We start from the raw sequence: 24,272 nt of genomic DNA on the forward strand, positions 1-24,272 counted from the left end.
TTTCCTTTCAAGGAAAGTACGGAGCTAGTATTTTTTATAAACCAAAAGCTACGGAAGTCCATAGATGCTTAGCCACATTAGGGTGGCTATCACTAACTGCACTAATTGTAGTTGTAGTTGCTTTTCTTTTTTACTTTCCACACTTTACTAACCCTATTTACTATCACCTTTTTTTATCTTATATCATATTATATTTTGTATTTGGAATGGAATTGCATATTTTATTTAAGGAGATATGTTCGGATGGAAAACAGACGTGACCTAAAATTAATCTACCTGATGTTCAAGTATAAGGTAGGGTTGAGTGTGCTGAATCATCTGCTCTACCACTTAATCACAAGATGCAAGACATGAATATAAAAATTGGGGGTGAGGGAATTAAATTCTGTAGTTGGAATGTTAAGGGAATTAATGAACCTATCAAGAGAGGCAAAGTGTTAGCTCATTTAAAATCATTGAAAACAGATATAATATTTCTACAGGAGACGCATCTTAAAAAGGAAGCACAACACAGATTGAAAGCAAAATGGATTGCTAAAGCGTACCACTCTTCATTCTCACATAAATCTAGAGGTGTTGCAATATTAATTTGTAAAGGTATACCCTTTAAACATATATCAACGATAGACATTGAAGGCAGATATATTGTAATAATAGGGGAGTTATACTTAAAAAAGGTGACTCTCCTCAATTTGTATGGACCAAATTTTGATAGCCCTCTGTTTTTTAAGAGAATTCTTAACAATATCCCGGAAGGTACACAACAAAACTTAATAATCGGTGGAGATTTAAATTGCACTTTGGATGCTTGTTTGGATAGATCATCAACTCAAAGAAAACTAAAATCTCGATCAAGTGAATTTTTAAATTCATACATTAATACTACTAATATTAAGGACGTTTGGAGAATTGAAAATCCATCGGGCCGAGAATATTCATTTTACTCACCAGTACATAAAACTTACTCAAGGATAGACTATTTTTTAGTAGATTCAAAACTTATCCCATTTACCTATAACACAATATCATAACATCATAATCTCAGACCACGCTCCATTAACATTTATGATCAAAGTAAACGGAATGGCAGAGACACAGTCACAATGGAGATTCAATCCCCAAATCTTAAAAGATAAGTCATGTAATGAATACCTAGTAAAACAGATTAAAATGTTTTTTGAGGCTAACGATAGCCCTGAAATCTCTGCTTCCCTTCTTTGGGAAACATTTAAAGCATTTGTACGAGGAGCATTAATTTCTTCCCAATCATTTTTTAATAAAGAGAATAGGGCCAAACAACAGAAACTGGAAATGGAAATAAAGCAATTAGACACAGAAAATGCAGCAGCACCATCCACGATAAAACACAATAAAATTGCAGTATTGAAATATAAATTAAACAAGATTTATTCAGACCAAGTTATAAAACTTTATCAACATACAAAACAATTAAATTTTGAATTTGGTGACAAACCACAAAAACTATTAGCGCGTCAACTTCGCAAATTGGATGGGGAAAAAACAATATACAAAATTAGAACAGACAAGGGAGAAACATTAACACTGCCTAAAGATATTAATGATAGATTTCTACAATACTACCAAAAATTGTATTCATCTAAAATAACAGAACAATCAACGGGAATGGAAACATTTTTACAGAATTGTAAGTTTGCGGGTCTAGATCAGAAAGAGAGAATTGCTAGGGACTGAAATTACGATAAAAGACATTGAAGAATCAATAAAATCCTTAAAAAACGGAAAGTCTGCAGGACCCGATGGTCTAAATTCTGAATTTTATAAAAAAAATTATGATTTGCTTTCCCCACGCCTACAGACAATGTACAAATACGCTTATACTCAACAGAAACTCCCAGAAACTCTAAATGAATCTACAATCATACTTATACCAAAAACGGACAAGGATCTTGAAGACCCAGGTTCTTACAGAGCTATAGCCCTCTTAAATACTGATCAGAAAATATTAACTAAAATTCTATCTAATAGATTGAGCTTAGTGATCAGCAAATTAATACATCCCGACCAAACAGGGTTTATCCCCAAACGGTATTCATTTTATAATCTGAGAAGATTATTTAATATTATATACTCCAATAGAATCCCTAACGCAGAGCTAGCAATTATCTCGTTAGATGCTGAAAAAGCATTTGACCAGGTAGAATGGCCATATTTATTTTCGGTGATGGAAAATTTTCAACTAGGAGAGAAGTATTGTACATGGGTTAAATTGTTATATTCTAATCCAACAGCTAGAATATTAACAAACAACATGTTATCAACTAAATTTAATCTCTCTAGAGGCTGTAGACAAGGATGCTCACTATCCCCACTATTATTTGCTCTTGCAATCGAACCCCTAGCAGAAAGCGTTAAAAACCATCCAGGAATATTTGGATACAATACTAGAGACACAAGGAATAAAATCTCCTTATATGCAGATGATATACTAATATATATTACAAAATTAGAAACTAGTATTCCAAACCTATTAAATCTAATAACTCAATTTGGCCAGTTTTCGGGATATAGAATTAATTGGAATAAAAGCGAAATCATGCCAATAACAAAATTCAATTTACTTACAATACAACAATCCCCTTTTAAAATAGTTAAAGATAAATTTAAATACTTAGGAATCTATGTAACTAAGACATATACCTCTTTATTTAAACTAAATTTCCCACCCTTACTGAATAAACTACATAAGAATATTCAATACTGGAAAACACTCCCCATTTCTATGCTTGGGAGAATTAATGCTATAAAAATGATTTTTTTACCGCAACTGCTGTACCTACTTCAATTAATTCCGATATATATCCCAAAAACTTTTTTCAAAAAAGTCGATTCCATTGTTACAAGTTTTGTCTGGGATTATAAGAATCATAGAATAAGTAAAAAACATTTATGTAAATCAAAGATAAATGGAGGTTTGGCTTTGCCAAATTTCTTATTTTATTTTTGGGCAGTCCATATTAAAAACATGAATTTCTGGCTGGAAGAAATGGATCAACAACCAGATTGGCTAATGATGGAAAAGGAAGACTGTCTACCTTTTGAAATTGGACCGATCATATTTGCCCCCACAAAACTGCACAAAAAAACCTATAAAGAAAACCCCCTAATACATAGTGGAATACGAATTTGGAAACAAATAAAAAAAGATTTAAAATTGAATAATATACCACTCTGCCTTCCCATTGTAAATAATCCTTTATTCAAATCATCCTTTATGGACAAAGGTTTCACACAATAGAAAAATTATGGAATCAAAAATATAGGACATCTTTATGGGAAAGGTACTTTTCTTTCATTTCAAGAGTTACAACAGAATTATGGACTGCACTCAAATAATTTCTTCAGATATCTACAAATTAGAGATTATGTTAAATCTAATACACAAGTCTACAGGAATAGGGAATCAGAAATTCTTGATGAATGTCTGAACAAGCATCCTAATACTGAAAAACTAATAGCTTATATTTATAACACCCTACTAAACAACGAGGTACCACCGACCGAACCATATAGATACAAATGGGAAAATGAAACAGGTCACCCTATCACGAAAGATATGTGGGACGAAAGATTACAACAAATACATCAATGTTCATTAAATGCCAGACATACTTTAATACAATTCAAGGTCTTACATAGACTACACTAAAATAAAACTAAATAGAATCTTCCCACAAATCTCTCCTATTTGTGATAAATGTCTACATCTAGAGGCTAATTTAACACATACGTTTGCAAACTGTATAAAACTTAAACATTTCTGGACTGATATTTTTGAAATAACTTCAGAAGTTATTAATACAAAACTGGACCCAGACACAAAATTAATAATACTTGGAATATCAGAACAAAGCTTAACACTCACAACAAACCAAAGAAATTTCCTCAACTACAGTATAATAACCGGGAAAAAATTAATATTAAAATTTTGGAAAGGCCCTACAACCCCCACAATTAAAATGTGGATTACGGAAATGTCGGAGACCCTATACTTAGAAAGAATTAGACTTGTCTTAGTGGACAAACAAGATCTTTTCCATAAAATTTGGGCTCCATTCATTAACTATCTGAAGGGATAGACTGGCACAGCACGAGGACCCAACTGAAACTTGAACTCAGGAACAGATGAAAAGCTATACTTTATAACCTACGAACCTATCTCCATTGACGTATTACAGGTAACCCATTCCACCCCCCTTGTTTTTCTGTTGTGTTTTTTTTTCTTTCTTTTTTATTTGTAACTTTCTACCCTCTCTTTTTCCCTCTTTCTATAAAAAATAAAAATACTAGAAGCAGAAGTAATTGATAATGGAAAATTTTAATAATGTATGACTGATGTATATGAAAAGTTTTTTTACTATAATATGTAACTACATTTTATAATATGTCTACTTCTAATAAATAAATAAATAAATGAATTTGTAACTTTAAAGTGCTCTATACAAGTGCGGCTGTTGTGTTTGTGTTAATCAGATTTGTGCTCTTGCGCTTTCCCTCAATCCCAACTCCCCACCCCCTTACAACATCTTGAAATATCTAAGTACCCTGGTGTATGCTCCCACTGTGTAAAATCCCCTGTGATGTTAAACCTCTGCCATTTTCTTCAATGTATAATAAACTAGTAGAAGTTTCTGCTAACTTTGTGTTTTCAATGCCCCCGACACTTTACCCAAACTCTATTAACATACCTTGGTAGAATATCAATTAACCATGGACTTGCAGGCAGTATAATAGCTGGCTAATGCTAATGGATATGTTGTGTCTTGTTTCATGTAGGACCTCAGTAGGAGCCCCAAAACCATGAAGAAGCTGCTTCCCAAACGGAAACCAGAAAGGAAACCTTCTGAGGAGGAATTTGCACTGAGGAGAAGTATGCTTACTCTTACTATTTGCTTTGCTTTCTTTACTGTGTCACGTTCTATGAACTAAATTCTTAAGTTTTAGAATTTTTAATTTAATTTTACATTGGTTCTGACTAACCACAGATAAGCAGTTGATAAAATCCTGTTAGTTCTCCAAGGTAGAGGGTGTAGGGTTGCAGAGCTAGATGTGCCCCATTTTGGAATGCCTGAATTGGTTCGACAGGCCTTCAGAATATTGGTTGGGGTGAAGGCGAAGAGATCTGTGCCTCAGATGTAAGGGAGATGGGGTTCCCTGAGCTGATGCCTGTGTTCTTGGCTAATGCCGGTGCACAGGTATTTGTTTCTTTGTGACCATGATCTCCATTAAACCTGGTAGCAACTGATGGGTGGTTGACACTTGCTGCAAAATTGCTGATCGATGGAAACAGAATGGGTTGAGGCGGAAGAAGTAACCAGCTTGCGGCTTGAAATTAAAGGCCAATTTGACGTACTTGGACTACAGTCTGCAAACAGCACAAAGGCCCATTCCAGTCATCAAATTAGATCTTGTGTTTTTGGATCTGTAGATATTTGGAAATCCAGAAAATGTTAGTGTCATCAACACAATTTCTGTGTTTTGTGATTTGTTTTCCAACAAGATATTATCTTTATTACCCAGGCACAGCAGCTCTTGAAGAAGATGCACAAATATTGAAAGTCATTGAAGCTTACTGCACTAGTGCCAAAACCCGTCAAACTCTGAACTCAAGTAAGTGATGACCTTTCTGCTCTATGGAAATAACTTAAACGGGTTGCGCTTTGTCATTCAGGATCTCAATCATTTTGTGTCAATTAAAAAAAAAAAACCAACAGGGTGGACATGTATAAGTAGGTCAGGCAGCATTCTGAGTGAAGTAGGTAACGTTCCAGGTCAAAGCCCTGTCCCACGGTATGAGTTCATTCCAAGAGCTCTCCGGAGTTTAAAAAAAAATCAAACTCGTGGTAAGCACGGAGAATGACCGCTCATTTCGTTCAGACTGAAAGGTCTGAATGACAATAAACGAATCTAATCTAAATAACGTAGCCGGTACGTCGGAGCTCGGGGACGTCTCTTAACGCTAACTGCAGGTACTTGGGAAGGCAGGTAAGCATGGGAAGACTCGTGAAGATTTTTCGACATGATGAAAAATGTCCACGAGTGCCCCAAGTAGCCATTACTACTGCCGAGTGGCCATTACCGTAAATCTCCGAGTTCGAATCAGGGCAAACTCGGGAGAACTCTTGGAATGAGCTCGTACTGTGGGACAGGGCTTTCAGTGTCCTCTCATTTCATGTTGCCTGAGCTGCTTGTTATTTCTAGCTGTGTTTATTTCTATGGTGCTGCAGTGTTTTCAAAATTTTGTTAGTAAATGATTTTTTTATTTGTATATAAAAAAAGAATTTAATCCACATTTGTTCAGCTTTCATGAACTGAACTTTGGTGTGCATTCCACGGCGGAAACAAAATCCTCCCTTTTGTTCATTACAGTTAGAAAGTCAGATTGGATATTACCAGCATTATTGTGCATTAAATATTTTAAACTCAACAGTCATGTTTTTGACTTGTGATGAATGCTGCTGGTCTTGCAAAGTAACAATCTCTGTTGCACAAGCATACTTAATTTTTTTAAAACAATTATTTATGAGACAAGTGCACTGCTTCAACAAACACACATACCTTGTACACAGATACGTTTAACAGAGTTCCCATCTTCAAATGTTGGTGTTACTTATCAAATCATTATGATACCATTCCCAAGTATCTAAAATTTATTTCAGTATGAAGTTGAAATTGGTCTCTGGACGATGAGTAATAATCATAGCAAGGCAAGTGCTGGTGGCTGTGCTTGTTGAGAGAGGTGGTGAATCATTGTAATCACTGCTGATCTGTTTCAGGGTGGTGTGTTAAAAAAGAGACAAATGACAATTGGAGGAGTGAGGGAAATGAAATGCTGAAACTATAAGGGACAAAACTCTGCAGATGCTTATAATCTGAAATAAAAACAGGATGCTGAAAATACTGTCAAGTTGCATGTATGTAGCAAGAGCTGAATTAACGTATAGAATTGATGACCCTTTTATCATAACTGATAAAAACCTGAAGGCTGGATATCTGAACGGTTGAATTTATTGAAATCTGCAGTCTGTTATGTGCCAAGTAAGAACATCAGGTGCTGCTTAAACTTGTGTTGGGCTTCAAGAGGTCAACAAACAGAAGTCAGAATAGTAGCGTGATGGAGAATTTAAGTGATAGGCAGCTGGATTTGAAGGCTGAATAGTTGTACATTGGAAGGACAAAGCCAACACAGGTTGAGTGGTTGCTATACCAAACACATTAATTCAATCCGCAAGGGCTACTTTGAACCTCCCCTCTCCCCACACCGTCCCCTCCTGGTGCCTGCACTCCTTCAATGCTTGTCGATTAATATTGGTAGCCACAGGGTTGACATCAAGTTTTCTTTCAGCATCATTGAAGTCTAGAAACATAGAAAATAGGTGCAGGAGTAGGCCATTTGGCCCTTCGAGCTGCACCGCCATTCAATATGATCATGGCTGATCATCCAACTCAGTATCCTGTACCTGCCTTCTCTCCATACCCCCGATCCCTTTAGCCACAAGGGCCACATCTAACTCCCTCTTAAATATAGCCAATGAACTGGCCTCAACTACCTTCTGTGGCAGAGAGTTCCAGAGATTCACCACTCTCTGCGTGAAAAATGTTTTTCTCATCTCGGTCCTAAAGGATTTCCCCTTTATCCTTAAACTGTGACCCCTTGTCTGGGACTTCCCCAACATCGGGAACAATCTTCCTGCATCTAGCCTGTCCAACCCCTTAAGAATTTTGTAAGTCTACTTCTATATGTTGTCCATTCTAATGCTCCCTTCCCCTCAGCTTCGCAAACCATGTCCACATTCTGTGCTTTTCCGTGGTGGTTTTCCTACTAACATGTGAGGTTGCTGCAGACCATGATGCACAATGTTAACTTCTATTTCCTTGTTATTTCTAAAACTTTGTGCTGACTTCTGTATTTACATTGGTTTGGACACCACACTGCACCAATGTGGGAATTGTGTGGGTTTTGAGTAATTTTGATTTGTGCGGCAGCGATTAGTTGGCCCCACCCACACTCCCAGTGGGCGTGTCAGGGTTCCAGGAGACTTTACATTCAGCTCTAGGCTCCATGACGCACTGTTAGGATTGAGAGATGAGCAATCAGTCATATGCACTATAATCTGTAGCTGTTTAATGCTCTTTACAATTTATCGATGCCTTTTAGCCATCTCATAATCTCAATCTGAGTGTTTCTGAATCTAACCCTGCTGGCGAACCTGAACCTTTGTCACTGCCTAACAATGTGTTTTCTCTCCTTGTCTTCATCCACCTTTGCTTTAATTTCACCTTTGGATTGGTTCTTTTTTTCTCCATTGCCCTGACCCTTCCCCTGCCCTCATATTGCACCCATCACCTTCTCCAAACCATCCTAGCATGGCAGGGGACTGACTTGATGCACAATCACATTCTGAGCGATGATGATCTATCAAGCTTGGACTCCTCAGCTCGTCGCAGCAGCCTCTCCCGCCTCGAACCCGCTGACCTTTCTGAAGACTCTGACTATGACAGTATATGGCTGGCCCACAGTTACCGAGCAGGTTCAACAACTCGTAAAAGCTGCTGTTCGTATATTTCGCACCAGAACTAAGCTCCAGTTTGCAAGAATTGCTTGTATTAATTGGCTGTTTTATGTTTCCCTGCTGTACTGTATTAAAATGTTAATGTGTCAAAGCAAGGTATTTTGGGGTTCTACCCAAGGCTCCTATTTCTTTTCTTCTTTTCCTTTTTGATGATGAGTGGGGGAGCACTCATTCTGTAATTGACTGGCCAGTTTAAGAACTCTGCACTTACAACAACTTGGACTTGAAATGGTGCCAAACCTGGCGACTCTTGTATACTGTTTCGGTGTACTATTCCTATACACTCGTATTAAGTCTAAGATGTGCTTGTGTATAGTAATACTTTTACTGAACTGTATGCAAAAAAGAATTTCACTGTACCTCGGTACATGTGACAATAAAGCACCATTGAGCCATTTGTCTTCTGTAGATCAGTGGACCTCAGCAGAGTGAGTCCACAGAGGTGGAGCTGCAACTAACTTAATTACCGTGATCTTTTTGAGGGTTCACCAACTAGACTTCTGGTGATTCATGGTGTTCACTAACCTTCCTGCAATTGTGGGTTCTGAACGCGAGTTAGAGTTGACTGCCTGTTCAAATTGCCAGGTGCAAAAAATACTGCCCTGAGTGTGACCCAATGTCGCCCACAGGGTGTGTGGTGTCAAATGATGGTCCTTGGTGACTGAATGTCAGCAAGGTTCAAGTATTATGCTGTTGAACAGGGTAGGAAACACAGAAGGAAGTACGTATTTGAATTCAGAGGCTTAATAGAACCAGAATTTTTGTTCAACTGAGTTTATGACAAGTGCCAAACTTGGCAGATATCGAGCGAATCCAAAATGGTTTTCCTTGCTTTCTTTTGCGTCTGTTTGTTTGGCTGTTCCCATTTGATATTGTGCTTTCTGTTAATCTTGTTGATAGTCATTACTATTCATCACAAATATTTTGGCAGAAATTGTGCATTGATTGAGTGGTTCATTTATACAGTCTGATAATATTTAAAAGCAGGACATCTGCAAACCTTTGAGCAGAGGACTATTGTGGGGTGTAGTGAATACATGGAGTTAGTGGCTGTTTGAAGAGCAAGATGAGAGAAACTAGGGAGATGTTTGGCCATGAAACACTAGGAATCTCCAAGTTAAATCTTGTGACTTTGTAATTTCACACAAACTTGGGGTGCAGACACTGATATTGGTCTGTCTGCCATTGTGAACCATGCTGGGGTAATTGAGTACAGTACAAGTTCGAGAGATTAATTCCAAGGCTCAAACTCTACACAAGCGGAGAGTTACTAAATTTCCCATTGTGTGGAAGGACTACTACAGAAAATAATCAGAGGGTTCTGCTTGACAACAATCGTAGTGCTGTAATGCCCTAAATGTGATCACTTCTGCCGCTAAGCCTGAAGCCTGGCAATGATGATAGCTGAGTAGTTGTTTGTTTCAGCCTTCAAACTGCTGTAATCTGTTTAAGGGGACTGTTTATAGATCAGCCAAGTATTTGCTTTCTAGATTGTAAATTAAATTTTATTTTGAAGAAAGTGTGGAGGAGGTAACTGCCATTTTTGCTGGGTAGAGTTTTATGTCTGCACAAAGCAGAGAACGGTTGGTGTGTTCACCGCTGTCTGTCTCCACTCCCTAGCTCTCCCCAGCATGAGAACCGCCGTCCTAGAGCTGCTCATGATGGGGAGTGGGTGTATGCGAGGTAGTCCATGTTTATGGGGCAGTGTCTGAGCCCATGTATGGGTTTGTTGTGGGCTTTGGGTGACGTCAGAGCGTGGGTGAGTGTGGGAGTTGGCTGTGGGAGTGAGAGTTGGAGCTGGGTAGGTGTAGGCGTGTTTGGTTGTAGTGGGGGGCTATGTATGGGTGGGGTTTGGGTTTGTGTGTGTGTGGGGGGGGGGGGTTCTGGGGGGGAGTAAGAGTTTGGTTGTGGGATGTTTTTGAGTAGAGGTCGCAGTGAGATATGCGTGGAGTCTGAGTGGGTTGGCTGGGGTGTTTGTACTGAACATGGTTATTAAGAATCAGACAGAATTATCAAGAATAATTAGATGCAAGGGGGGATGACAAGGCTGGGTTTAGCATTTCTTAAAGGAAAATTGCAGAGAGGTTTATGAATAACAGTGCAGAAACGAGCCCCATGCAGTCAAAAGCACGGAGGTGGAGTGATGGAAGTCGGGCATGCTGAATCAGCCAGAACTAGTGTAGAGTGGGCTGTGCATACTGGTAATATGTGGGGAGTTAAGTCCAGCATGGTCACCAAGGTCAAAGATAAAAACAGCAAATGGTGGAAACACTCAGCAGGATAGGAGCATCACGGTGGCGCAGCGGAATTTGCTGACTTGCAGTGCAAGAGAATCCCAGTTTGATCCTGATTACGGGTGCTGTCTGTGTGGAGTTTGTATGTTCAAGGTTTCAAGGTCAGTCTATTGTCACGCGCACCAATTAAGGTTCAGTGAAATTTGAGTTCTCCTCATGACCTGCGTGGGTTTTCTCCAGGTGCTCCAGTTTCCTCACACACTCCAAAGACGTACAGCTTTGTAGGTTGTTTAAGAAGGAACTGCAGATGCTGGAAAATCGAAGGTACACGAAGGAGAAACTCAGCGGGTGCAGCAGCATCTATGGAGCGAAGGAGATAGGCAACGTTTCGGGCCGAAACGTTGCCTATCTCCTTCGCTCCATAGATGCTGCTGCACCCCGCTGAGTTTCTCCAGCATTTTTGTCTACCAGCTTTGTAGGTTAATTGGCTTGATATAAATGTAAATTGACCCTAGCGTAGGTATGGCATAGTGCGGGGATCGCCGGTCGGTGCGGACCTGGTGAGCTGAAGGGCCTGTTTCCGTGCTGTATCTCTAAACTAAACTCAACTAAAAGACTGGCCACATCTGTGGGAAGAAACAGATTCAATGTTCCAGGTTGGACTTTGTTGGCTCTGAAAAAAGATTTTAATCCTGAAACATTTACTTGGTTTCTCTTCCCACAGATGCAGCCTGACCAACTCGGTATTTCTGGCATTTTATTTTTTTGTTTAGATTTTGAGCATCGGCAGTTTAAAAAAAATTGGCACCAAAATAATGGGGAACATGGTGAGGAAAGTTGGGACATTGTAAGTGCGGCAGTGTTTCCAAGGTCTGGGTGGTAACAGGCTGGTCATGGGACAGATTTTATGATGCTGCTGGTTTTTTAAAACATTGTCTTTTCCGTCAGTTAAAGTAATCAAGGAATTGTTTTTCCAATAGTTGGAGCTGCAGTTTATGCAAATTAATTACTGTAAGTTTCTAAAGTCTGAAATGTGACGTATTTATAACTTCCCAGTGAGTTGAGTGGCTTGATGCTTGTAACATTCCCCTTTGTTGAAAATTCATTCCTATTATTTTGTACACTACATAAACCTCATTGAATCTTTTAGATTTAAGTTACATTTCAATTATGTCCAATCGTTTAACGTTTTATACCATGCTGAGCAGGAATGAAATGCCATTAGCCATAAGCAGTATTTGTGAAAATAAAAAGCAAATTTATTTCCTTGATTTATGGGACACATCTGTTCACCATTAAATTAGATAGCAAATGCCAAAAGTCTAGTGTTGAATTTAAGCTATGATTTTTGATTTATTTAAGAGACATAATATATCACTCTTCTATATAGTTGTCACCAAACATTGTTATTTATTATTTTGCAACAGAATTCAAAGGCTTGTTTGAAATGTTTCACTGTTTTTATTTATGCCGGGTACTTGGTGCAAGGTCACATTGGATCGGTGTGATTATCAATGATATTGCGTGGTGTTTTTTTGTACATTGGTGCATAGTAATTATTCAGGTCACTGTTCACAACATATAATCTGTTTTTCGAAGCACCAAACCTCGTCAGGATTTCAGCAATCAGTGTGTAGATGCCTCCAGTTCAATGCAATCCTTTGAGTTCTGGGTCAAGTGGAGTTGCAGGTTCTGCTAGTGATTCTGGAAATGATATTAATTTTCTGTATTTGTGGCACTTGAACAAATTTCAAAGCCTCACCCAGGAGGTGTGAATCAGCCTCAATCATTAAATCTCTAGATTTATTGGGAAGGCATGTAGGCCAGCTCGGGTAAGGACTGCAACCCTCCCTGCAGGTCTTTACTCAGTTGAATTTTATGATAATCAACCAGTCTGCAGCAATCATATTTCAAATTCAATCCACAACCTGCCCTGACGGAATTGGAGCTGGGTTTTGCAAATTGGCACGCAGAACAGAGCATGGCGCGATGGTGATGTTCTTGAACATGGGGCCGAATGTAAGGTTTGAATCCACATTATCAATGATTTCCTCGGACCGTTGACCCCTGAAGTTGTGAGTCAGCTGGCTGTGTGTCTGCCTCCCTTTTTCACTCTCAACTCCAGTTCTTAGCAGGTGCACATTATTGTGTGACATTGGCCAGAAGCAAATTGTGGTGGCAGAAGGTCCTGGTTTTCCACTTGAAGTTTGCATGTTTGAAAACCAGGACTTGCAGTGAAAGAATACCAAGGAATACCAAGGAAACCGATAGGGGGTTGCCTTGGATTGGAGGCTTCAATGGCTAGGGCCAACAGGTTGCAGGTATCCACAGAACCCTAGTTTGGGCAAACAGGTATTATTTGAGTTTAATGTGTAAGAATACTGTTTGTGCGGATTTAATCATTATCTGATGTATTGAGAAATGATGCTGCTGCAATGTCCAATTTCTCCAAACTGAACCTTCCTACAGTGTATAAACTGAGATGGTTTGAGGCCATTGGTCAGATTCTAGTTATACCAGCAACATGTAATTGTTACATTTCTGGTTAACTGGACCTTAATGCTATTTGTCAAATATAAAATTAGTGATTTATCATTACCTTTAGGAACACTCCTTGTATAACAAAATGGGATTAGATAACGCGCATGTATAGGATAACACTTGACCAAACACAATATGGTGTGTCCTGTTGTACACTCAGTAGCTCCTGTGTTGTGCAGTTCTGTGTCGGTACTAGCTAATTGTTGGCAAAAGGCAGTTTTAAGGATAAAGCCCTTTAAATAACCTTTTATAAATTTGAGTGTTACATTTGTACAGTGTATGATTGTCTCTTGTGATTTACATATATCCCATTCAAGTGTTGTTTTAAAAAAAAAAGTAATTTCACTTCCATTGTACAATACAGTTGAAAATAAAATGTCTTTATTATAGCATTGTTGTGTATTGTATGTTGAACATTTCCAGCGTAAGGTTTATTTATAATATGGCCTGACACAAGGGCATTGCTGGTCACAATGTAGGAAGAGAAATGGACTGTTTCTTTGTCTGCATTCAATTTATCCATGTGATCCATCTATAAAACTCTTTTTCAATCTCTTCCCAAGTTGTTCACTCATGGGTAGATTACTGTTCCGGTCTTAAGATCCAAGTTTGATCCCACAAGATGGATTAATGGATATTGATTTTGAATATTATATTGAACATGATCTCATAGTATCAGAGTTCAACTTCAAAATTTTAAGTAGATGACATGAAGCAATGACCATACAAGATAAAGTAATCTAATTCCATGTTTTTATCTTTCCAGAAAATGTTCTAATTTATAAGGTTACACAATGATTCTATTCACGAGCAAAACCAACTCCCGCTGCTGCTTGAATTTCCTGCCATTCGAAGACTGCAAACAATCAATGCTTTCAATTAAAAACTCAGAACAATGTTTCATTCAGGAATTTCACATTCCAAACTGGTTTCCCTTTCATCCTGAGAAAAGGATTCAAGAGTTGCATGGATTCTGAACATGAGACCATTAAGACTGAAGTCAGATACAATGACTGGGTAGTGGCCAGCTCTGACTCCACTGATGGTGCAAAAGGAATCTGAACTATTAGTCCTGTTTAAAACAGCTTGTGTACTGAGGGTGGATTTAAGTCCTCCCATTGAGTAGTGCTGTACGCATCTAGCCTATCTCTGTCACCACGTAGAGTTCCTGTTAATTATTTTTTAGAAGAGGGGAAGTGGTGATGAGGGATTCCCTAGGGACCCAAGTTATGCGTGACCCCTGAGTCCTACAGATGGGTAACATAGAATGTCCAGGTGGAAATTTATGTTTGTGTGGGTACATGCTCCAACTGTCAAAGGAATCAAGATTGACGATGTTGCCTCATTGCAGGGAATCGGCTAAACGGCCTGTCCCACGAGCATACGACTGCATGCGGCGAGTGCGACCTAACGTGGTCGCTTGAGCCATATGGCCTCGCGGGGCCGGTCCCACTTCGACGGCCGGAGTCGTATGTAGTTGCGCGGGGCTGGTCCCGACATTGCGCGGGGCTCCAAAAAACTGATACTGTCCAAAAATCCCGCGCGGCAACGGCCTGTCAGTCCACAGCCGCATTGAGGCCATACACAGCGTCTTGATGCCGTACGCAACGTCTCGACGCCGTACGCAGCGTCTGGACACCGTACACAGCGTCTTGACGGCGTACACCTAGTGCGTGGCGTTGCGCGATGACGTCACCGCCCGGCGTGACGTTGCGTGATGACGTAACCGCCCGACGCCGTGCGACGTCCAAATTCAGTCGGCCCGCCTCCTGACCAGCTCCGGACAGCTCCGTGGTTGGAAGTGGGACCGGCCCCGCGAGGCCGTACGCCTCAAGCCACCACGTTTGGTCGCGCTCGCCGCATGCAGTCGCATGCTGGTGGGACAGGCCCTTAAGAGATGCATCATTGGACTGTTGAACACATGTCTGGGTCATTCAGTAATCTATCAGTGGAGTTACATTAAACCTTTTGTTCTGTCTGCTTTGCCTGGTGCATAGTTTTACCAGGAAGCTGCACTGGAGAAGCTTTGAATGATGTTGGCGGCAGGAGTTTCGTCAAGAGCTGTGGGCTGACTGCAGGATTTGCCTTCCTGCCTTCATATCCTGGTCAGCACCGAATCACTGTTACCACAGCTTCACCCAAGCTTCCGCAAAGAAAAACAGGAGGCACATTGGACCATGTTGTCTAACACAGTGTCTGTCCCCCACTTACCAATGAGCATTGTCTCAGTGTTCGTGCCACCTGTTGAGTTCCACATGCGGACGTGATGCTACAGGGTACTTGAGGGAGGTCAAAACACAAAGTGCAGGAAGAACTCAGCAGGTTGGGCAGCATTTGTGAAAGGAATGGACAGACAACATTTTGGGTTGGGACCCTTCAGGCCTGACCTGAAATGTCCCCTGCCCATACCCTCCCCAGATGCTACCTGACCCACTGAGTTCCTTCAGCACTTTGGGCTTTGTACAAGATTCCAGCAACTGCAGTTTTGAAAGCATCAGTTACATTTTCCCCTCCAAAGAGACTGTTTTTCAACTCAGCGATGCCTGTTGTTTGTTTGTTGGCACTCTGCTTCACCAGTTAATAGACCTGGGACACAGGCAGTGCTACTAATGGGCATTCATCCCATTGTACATGACATAGAAACATAGAAAAATACGTGCAGGAGTAGGACTATCAGCCCTTCGAGCCAGCACTGCCATTCAATATGATCACGGCTGATCATCTAAAAGCAGTACCCCGTTCCTGCATTTTCCCCATATCCCTTGATTCCTTTAGCCCTAAGAGGTAAATCTAACTCTCTTGAAAACATCCAGTGAATTGTGGCAGAGAATTCCACAGATTCACAACACTCTGTGTGAAGATGTTTTTCCTCATCTCGGTCCTAAATGGCCTACCCCTTATTCATAACCAAACTTGAACAAAATATAAAGGTCATGTACCTGAAAAGCTTACTTTCTTTCTGTCTCCACAGATGCCACCTGGTTTGCTGAGCATTTCCAGCATTTTCTGGTTTTTATTTTTGATTTTCAGCATTTTGGTCAAATGATACCTGCCTGTTTGTTTTATTTAAGGCATTATTTCAACAATGGACATCCACTCAGCCTATTGTGAGATGTCTACCAAGGGAAGGAAAAATATCTACATGGAAAATGTAACCACCTAATATTTGGCAAATCATTCGACCTGCTTAACTTTTAAACAGCTGATTTCAATTTGGGGATGAAATGATTTTACAGGCTGTATTTGATTTCACTCTAAAGCTGTTGCAATCTTCCACATGGAGGTTTGGTATGTTTGAGTGTGGAATGAATGTTGGAAAGTGCTGTTCATCCCCACTCAAATTTGCAAATGGCAGGCATGTGTTTTAATGCATCCCAAACTGAGGCAGAGCTACTCCTTCTCAGGCTCATGTTCTGTCAGTGGCAACTCCCTACTCAGGAAATTCTGGTGGACCTTGGTGCACTGGGAGAGGAAACCACCTGCTGACTGAGACATGCCTCCATTGGTGTGGCAGAAGTCCGGCAAGGACACCTTCCCAGTGGAAGGTTGGCGGCTTGATGAATATAGATCTGCCCTGCACTGAAAGGACCAAACGGAGATTGGATAATCTGGCCCATCACATCCACTTCCTTTTGCCCAGTTATTGCATTGTTGCTCAATGAGTATGATTCATACCTCTTGGGGCGAATGATTTAGATTCAAGCTGAATGAGACTTGAACACTTGACACTCTCCAGTGAGGGAGTTGTGGAATACAGGCCCTTTGGCGCAACCTGTCAATGCCGACCATCAATTACCTACCTATACAAGTCCTATATACTTGGTTCAAAGACCTCTTCTACATCTTGACATTTGAACAGTCAACTAGAGACACAAATGCTAGCACAGTACTACCCCCTTGGGCCGCGATGCCAGATTCCAACTATTCTCGATGAAGAATACATTCTCATATCTTGCTAAACGCCCTCTAACCCAACCTATCTCCCTTCATTTTCTGACACGTCTGCGATGAGAAATGTTTTCCTCTTTCGACGCCTGATAAATTTGCATACCTCGTTTTCGAGCGAGGAAAGTCCATTGTCGAGTGTTGTGTCTGCCCAGGAATGTTGAAACCTTAGGGAAAAGATTATAACAATGCCTGAGAACCAAAAATGGTAAAAAAAAAATATGAACTGAAGATGATAATTTGACAGGCAGCATCACTAATGGAAAACCGGGAGTCTCTTGGACCCTAACTCATGCACACCCACCAAGCCTATTGCAGACAAAGTGTACAGGTTGACTCTCTGGCACCATTCCTCTGTGGATGAATGGCAATGTTTAGTTTAGAGATGCAGCACGAAAACAGGCCCTTCGGCCCATCAGCGATCCCCACACACTAGCACTGTCCTACACACTAGGGACCATTTACAATATTTTATCAAAGCCAATTAATCTATAAATCTGTACGTCTTTAGAGTGCGGGCGGAAACTGGAGCACTGGAGAAAACCCACGCGGTCACAGGGAGAACGTACAAACTCTGTACAGACAGCACCTGTAGTCGGGATCGAACCTGGATCTCTGACACTGTAAGGCAGAAACACTACCGCTGCGCCACTGTGCCGGCTGGCAATGCTCTGGAGTATTTAAATGAAGCTGGGGCTTGTTCTTGGCAATTTAAAATGAATCACTTGAATGGAATCGTGGCTCAGAAGCTGGGAACTGGATGTTCTGCACTCAGAGAGCTGACACAATGTCTGGGTGACAGACATGTCACAACGAACTGTGCGATTCAACAAGATATGCAGATGATTACTTGTGGCGTTGTGTGGCAGGCTTGGTGTATTCACGCATGGATTCTGATCTCTCAAACTGTTTTTTAGACAAATGGTAAAAATTTGTTCCAACAATTTTCCTGTCCCTTTGGTGGGAAATTGCCAGTTAACAGTGTAGGATAATTTTTCTCCAGCAGGCCTGGCAGTAAAAATTGAAGGGCCAAAGCGATCTGAATCAAAATAGGGGTTACAGTCAGTACAATAATGGCAGTGACCATCTGTGCACAGGTGGGCTGAAACATGGGTACATGGACTGAGGTGTTTGTGCACACATGGACACGTATGCACTCGTACATAAGGGTGTGTGTACGTTCTGCAATTGGCATGTACACCAATCCTCCTCCACCAACTAAAGCATGCAAGTATTGTCACCAGCCGCTAGGCCTCGCACTCACTTGATTGGCAACCATTCATCCATTCACTGACACACAGATGGGCAGACCAACATGCTTATGCATGTGCGTATGACTCAAGAAAGATGTGCATACCATCATACACTCACACAAAAAAAGAGTACTTTTACACTTGCCCAGTTAGGACACACTTGTGCAGACCTCATGAAGCCCCACATGCCCACTGTTATTGTGATATAAAAGCTTATGTGGCATGCCATTGTGTGTTACAAATTTTGTTTGCTGGCACCCTGGGTTAGGGATTTCAACTTCTAAACTATGTTGCAGCGTATCGTAAAGAATCTGCACCTCAGGTTTTCCTACCAGAAGAAGAGAAAATGATTGTAGAAGAAACCAACAGCAACGGGCAAATGATCATCGAAGAAAAGTAAGAAAGATCTATGAAGGATTCAATATCATGTGTTTTGTAGTGTGCAAATTATTTAACACAAGTCAATAAGCAGCAGTTAGTCAATTGGAGCAGGACAATGAGTCAATGGTGTACAGTGGATTGCGCGGTACAGTGAGTTGGTCGGAGCCTACTTCACTTGGAATTCCAAATCTTATACAAGTCGATCACGATTTAGCTGGACAGTATATCCCCAAAGGCTTCCTAATGAGTCATTGAGTAGTGGATGTGAGCTCCCGGACACTAGAGAGTCCTTGCACGTCAGATAAGGGGAAGAGAACAGGATGAAATGGGCTACAGACACAAAATGCTGGAGTAACTCAGCATGGACAGGCAGCAAATCTGGAGAGGAATGGGTGACGTTTTGGGTTGAGACCCAAAACATCACCCATTCCTTCTCTCCGGAGATGCTGCCTGTCCCACTGAGTTACTCCAGCATTTTGCACCTATCTTTGCTTTAAACCAGCATCTGCAGTTCTTTCCTACACAGGAAATGGAATATAGGGATTTGCTAAGGACTACCCGAGTCTCCCATGAGGTCTTCACTGAGGTCGCTGGTCAGAGTTGGATTCTTGTAATCGTGGAAAAGTAACGATACAAGAGGGTGCCACTCAGAATGAAGGACCAGACCAGTTAATCCTGTTCCCTGATTCTTCTTATGGCTGTATATTTTCGTGTTCATTTGTGAATGATTGTTTTGCAGAATCCACCTTTGCTTTTAACAATTATTGAGCTGTCTCCTGTGGTGAACAATCTGTTCACCGATGAGGAAAGTTTGTTTCCCTTCACTTACGGACCAAGCGTAAGTGTTGAGCGAAACAGTCGTCGTGTCAATGTACAGGAGCCCACATTGGGAACAGCAGATGCAATAGATGCGCTTCTCATCTATGTAAATGAGCATATATCATCCATTCCTGCGATTACCTCATCTACTGCATCCAGGATTTCCCATGTAGACTCCTGTTCGTTGGCGAGACAAAGAATAGACTCGGCCATCGTTTCGCTGAACACTTGCGCTTGGTCCGCCGAGGCCTACTGGATCTCCTGCTTGCCAACCATTAGCTATAACTCCCCTTCCCATTCCCACACTGTTCTTTCTGTCATGGGCTGCCTCCATCGCCAGAGTGAGGCCACACACGAATTGGAGGAACAGCACTTCATTTTGCTTGGGTAGCTTACAGCCCAGTGGTATTAACATTACATTTTCTGATTTTAGTTACCGATGTCCCTTGTGCCAACATGCACAAAGACGCCAGAGCCAGACTCGGTGCCACAGACCTGACTGGTACTGCTGCTTACCCCTGACCGATTATCCTTCCCCTCCACAAGCAATATCCAAATGGGTATACCTGTTTTGAAGGGGAATCGCCGCAGGGGCCACCTGCACTCTGTCTACTACCTTTCCTCGTGGCTACTCACCTACTCTCTTCCTGTCCCTTGGGCGTGACCACCTCGCTGTAAGTCCTATCTATAAAGCTCTCATTCTTCCATATAATCCTGAGGTCGTCCAGCTGCAATTCAGTTCCCTAATGTAGTCTGTAAGGTGCTGGACATGGCACAATTCCCACAGGTGTAGTCATCAGGGACAGCAGCAGTTTCCCTGACTTCTCGCATCCTGCAGGCAGAACATTGCATCATCTACCTGCCATCACTACTGCACGAAAACCGAGGACCAAAAAGCACAACCTCGAAAAGATCATCCACACATTTACCTCCTCCCGCCTCGATTACTGTAACTCCCTTTACACTGGCATCAGCCAATCTTCCCTGTCCCGCCTGTAACTGGTCCAAAACGCCACAGCGAGACTCCTGACGGGCACCTGAAAAAGGGAGCACATCACCCCGATTCTGGCCTCTCTCCACCGGCTCCCTCTGTGGTTCCGAATAAATTTCAAGATCCTTCTTTATGTTTACAAAGCCCTTAACGAGCTTGCCCCCACCTACATCAAAAGCTTACCCACCACACCACCTCTAGGTCCCTCAAATCGGTCGACTTGGGGTTACTGAACATCTCGCGGTCTAGGCAAAGGCGACTGCACCTTTGCGGTTGCAGCTCCTAGACTGTACTAACGTTATACAACTACTGTTGTATAACGTTAGTACCTCCACCAATGTAAAGCACTTTGGTCAACGAAAGTTGTGTTTTAAATGTGCTATAGAAATAAAGTGACTTGACAACAATCGCAAACGAGATGCAGCAAACATACCTTTACCTCCTGTGTAGGAAAGAACTGCAGATGCTGGTTTAAATCGAAGGTAGACACAAAAAGCAGAGAGGGACAGGAGGTAAAGGTAGGTAGACACAAAATGCTGGAGTAACTCAGCGGGACAGGCAGCATCTCTCGGTTTCTTCCCTCCAGAGATGCTGCCTGTCCCGCTGAGTTACTCCAGCATTTTGTGTCCACCGATCTTTACTTCCTGTCCCCCTCTGCTCAGCCTCCTCACCAAAGCGTCTCACTCTCTGTCAACACAGCACTTCCCCTCAACCATTCTCAATATGCTGCTCCGCTACACCTTGCCTTGTATTTATTGGCTGCTCATTTAGCCAATCTTGATCACTCAGCCTTTGAAACCTCCCTCTGCTCCAAAAACAGATACATGGGTTTAAAGTGAGGGTAATGTCTAAAGAAGGGTTAGGAGGTAATGTTTTTTATGCAGTGTGAGAGGTGCCTGGAAAGCATTGCTGGGGAGGTGGTACAAGCAAATACAATAGCAATATTTAAGAGGCATTGGATACTCCTGAACAAATAGGGGGATGGAAGACTTCAGATTATCTACAGGCAGATGGAATTCGTTAGATTGGTTGAAACCTGTTAGGGTATGGAAATGGTGTTGGGGATAGGGAAGCAGGTTTTATTTTACTGAGCAACCTCGGGATAGTAATTGAACTATTCCCTTTATTTGTGTCCATAATTACCCAGGTGAGCAAAATAGCGCCTTGATCTAAATTTTGCCTTCATTTTGTCCTTTCCAAACAGGACCCTTGTGGACACAGTTTATGCATTAAAGGATGAGGTGCTTGAACTGAAGCAGGTACGTAAACCACTAATACTGAGCGCAGAGACATTAGGCTGTGTTGTTGAGAACATTTTATCCCCAGGGTGGATAAAGAGGGAGAGGTAGAAGGAGCAGTGGGAGAGACAAAGTCCATAGGGTGCTGGTTGTTCTCATCCTGGGGCGGTGGTCAGAGTCCTGGAAGAGGGACAGTGCGCAACTCTACTGAATGGTCACAAAACTACAGACTGGAATACAAATATGCTGTAATGAGGGTGTATCTCACTGTGGGATGGGCAGTGCTGAGGGAGAGTCGCACTATGGGAGGAATGGCGCTCTGGGAATGCCGCATGTTTATGGAAGCATGCATGTTGGGGTAGAATGTGGCCTTGCTGGAACACCGCAGTCAGTCACTCTTTCAGACGAGGATAAATTAGAAATCATCAGGCTTTTCTGGTAGATGCAAAAGACCACGCATTGTTATTTCTAAGAATGGATGGAGAATTGGACCCTAACTGTTTTTGTACGAACATGCTCTGGAAAAATGATTTAGTAATTTTAACATTCTGCATGTGGTATTGTATTAATTACAATTTTCTACCGATCTTCTGATGCAATCAACGAGATTCCGTATTAAGAGTAAAGGGGTAACCTTTTTCTTATCTGAATTTACCTAGAGAAGATCATGGAGCTAAGGAATTAAGGGAAATTAATATTGATGTCATGGAACATATCCACATTACAGAAATGGTGGTGCTGGTGGTTTTAAGGCATATTAAGGTGCATGAACCCCTGGGGCTTCATCAGTATCTAAGGCTATTGTGGAAAGCTAGGGAAGAACTTGCAGACGCCATGGCAGATATATCGCATCTTTAGCCACTTAATTTAATTTAGTTTATTATTATGTGTACCGAGGTACAGTGAAAAGCTTTTGTTGCATGCTAACCAGTCAGCGGAAAGACAATATATGATTATAATTGAGCCATCCACAGTTTACAGATACTAGCGAAAGACTAGAGGTTGGCTAATTAGTGCTTTTATTTAAAGAACGACTAAGGACAAGACGGAACTACAGGTCGGTGAGCCTTACATCTGTGGTGGGAAAGTTACAGGAAAGATTTCTGGGTGACAGTCATAGATTGATACAATGTGGAAACAGGCCCTTCGGCCCAACTCGCCCACATCGGCCAACAATGCCCCAGCTACCCTAGTCTCACTTGCCTGCGCTTGGTCCATAACCCTCCAGGTCCTATCCATGTACCTGTCCAACTGTTTCTTAAATGATGGGATAGTCCCAGCCTCAACTACCTCCTCTGGCAGCTTGTTTCCATACACCCACCACCATCTGTGTGAAAAAGTTACCTCTCAGATTCCATTTAAATCTTTTCCCCTTCACCTTGAACCAATGTCCTCTGTCCTCGGTTTTCCTACTCTGGGTAAAAGACTTTGTGCATCTACCCGATCTATCCTCTCATGATTTTGTATACCTCTGTAAGATCTCTCCTCATCTTCCTGTGCTACATGGAGTAGAGACCCAGCCTACTCAACCTCTCCCTATAGCTCACAACCTCTAGTCCTGGCAACATCCTTGTAAATCTTTTCTGAACCCTTTCAAGCTTGACAATATCTTTCCTATAACATGGTGCCCAGAACTGAACACAATATTCTAAATGTGGTTTCACCAACGTCTTATACAACTGCAACATGCCCTGCCAACGTCTGTACTCAATACTCTGACTGATGAAGGCCAAATTGCCAAAAGCCTTTTTGACCACCTTAACTCGACCTTCATGGAACCATGCACTTGTACTCCTAGATCCCTCTGCTCTACAACACTACCCAGAGGCCTACCATTTCCTACCAGAAAAGTCAAGGGCCAATTATGCATAGTCAGTATAGCCTTTCGCATGGGAAATTGGCTGTTGAGGTTGTCTATATGGACTTTAGCAAGTCCTTTGGTTACCTCCTGCATGGTAGGCTAGTCTGGAAGGCTAGATCAAGTTGGATCTGGATGAACTAGCCAATGAATACAATATTAGCTTGGCAGGTCAGAAGGTAGCAGTGTAGGGTTGTTATTCAGATTGCAGGCCTGTGACCAGTGATGTGTCACCGAGATCTGTGCTGGGTCCCCTGTTGTTTGTCTTATAAATGAGTTGGAAGAGAATATAGTAAGTAATGGATCGTAAGAATGCGGATGGCACCAAAATTGATGGTGCAATGAAAAAGGTTATTTAAAACTACAGCAGGATCTAATTGAAATGGGCCAAGGAATGGCG

At 41.6% G+C, this 24,272-nt stretch overlaps 1 protein-coding gene across 4 annotated transcripts in view; it reads left to right on the forward strand.

The window, feature by feature from the left end:
- arhgef7 (Rho guanine nucleotide exchange factor 7) overlaps positions 1 to 24,272 on the forward strand; it is a 100,194-nt gene that overhangs the window by 70,250 nt on the left and 5,672 nt on the right. For 2 of the 4 annotated variants that reach the window (XM_033023146.1, XM_033023147.1), the window contains 4 exons: positions 4,816 to 4,909; positions 5,560 to 5,649; positions 18,882 to 18,981; positions 21,981 to 22,035. In XM_033023146.1, the coding sequence (XP_032879037.1) occupies positions 4,816 to 4,909; positions 5,560 to 5,649; positions 18,882 to 18,981; positions 21,981 to 22,035 (339 nt within the window). Of the gene's footprint in view, positions 1 to 4,815; positions 4,910 to 5,559; positions 5,650 to 8,405; positions 9,198 to 9,241; positions 10,431 to 18,881; positions 18,982 to 21,980; positions 22,036 to 24,272 lie in introns of those variants that run through there. The other 2 variants (XM_033023148.1, XR_004412388.1) reach the window with 2 other exon arrangements.

The sequence above is a fragment of the Amblyraja radiata genome, chromosome 6, assembly GCF_010909765.2.
Source record: "Amblyraja radiata isolate CabotCenter1 chromosome 6, sAmbRad1.1.pri, whole genome shotgun sequence".
Classification (NCBI taxonomy): Eukaryota; Metazoa; Chordata; class Chondrichthyes; order Rajiformes; family Rajidae; genus Amblyraja; species Amblyraja radiata.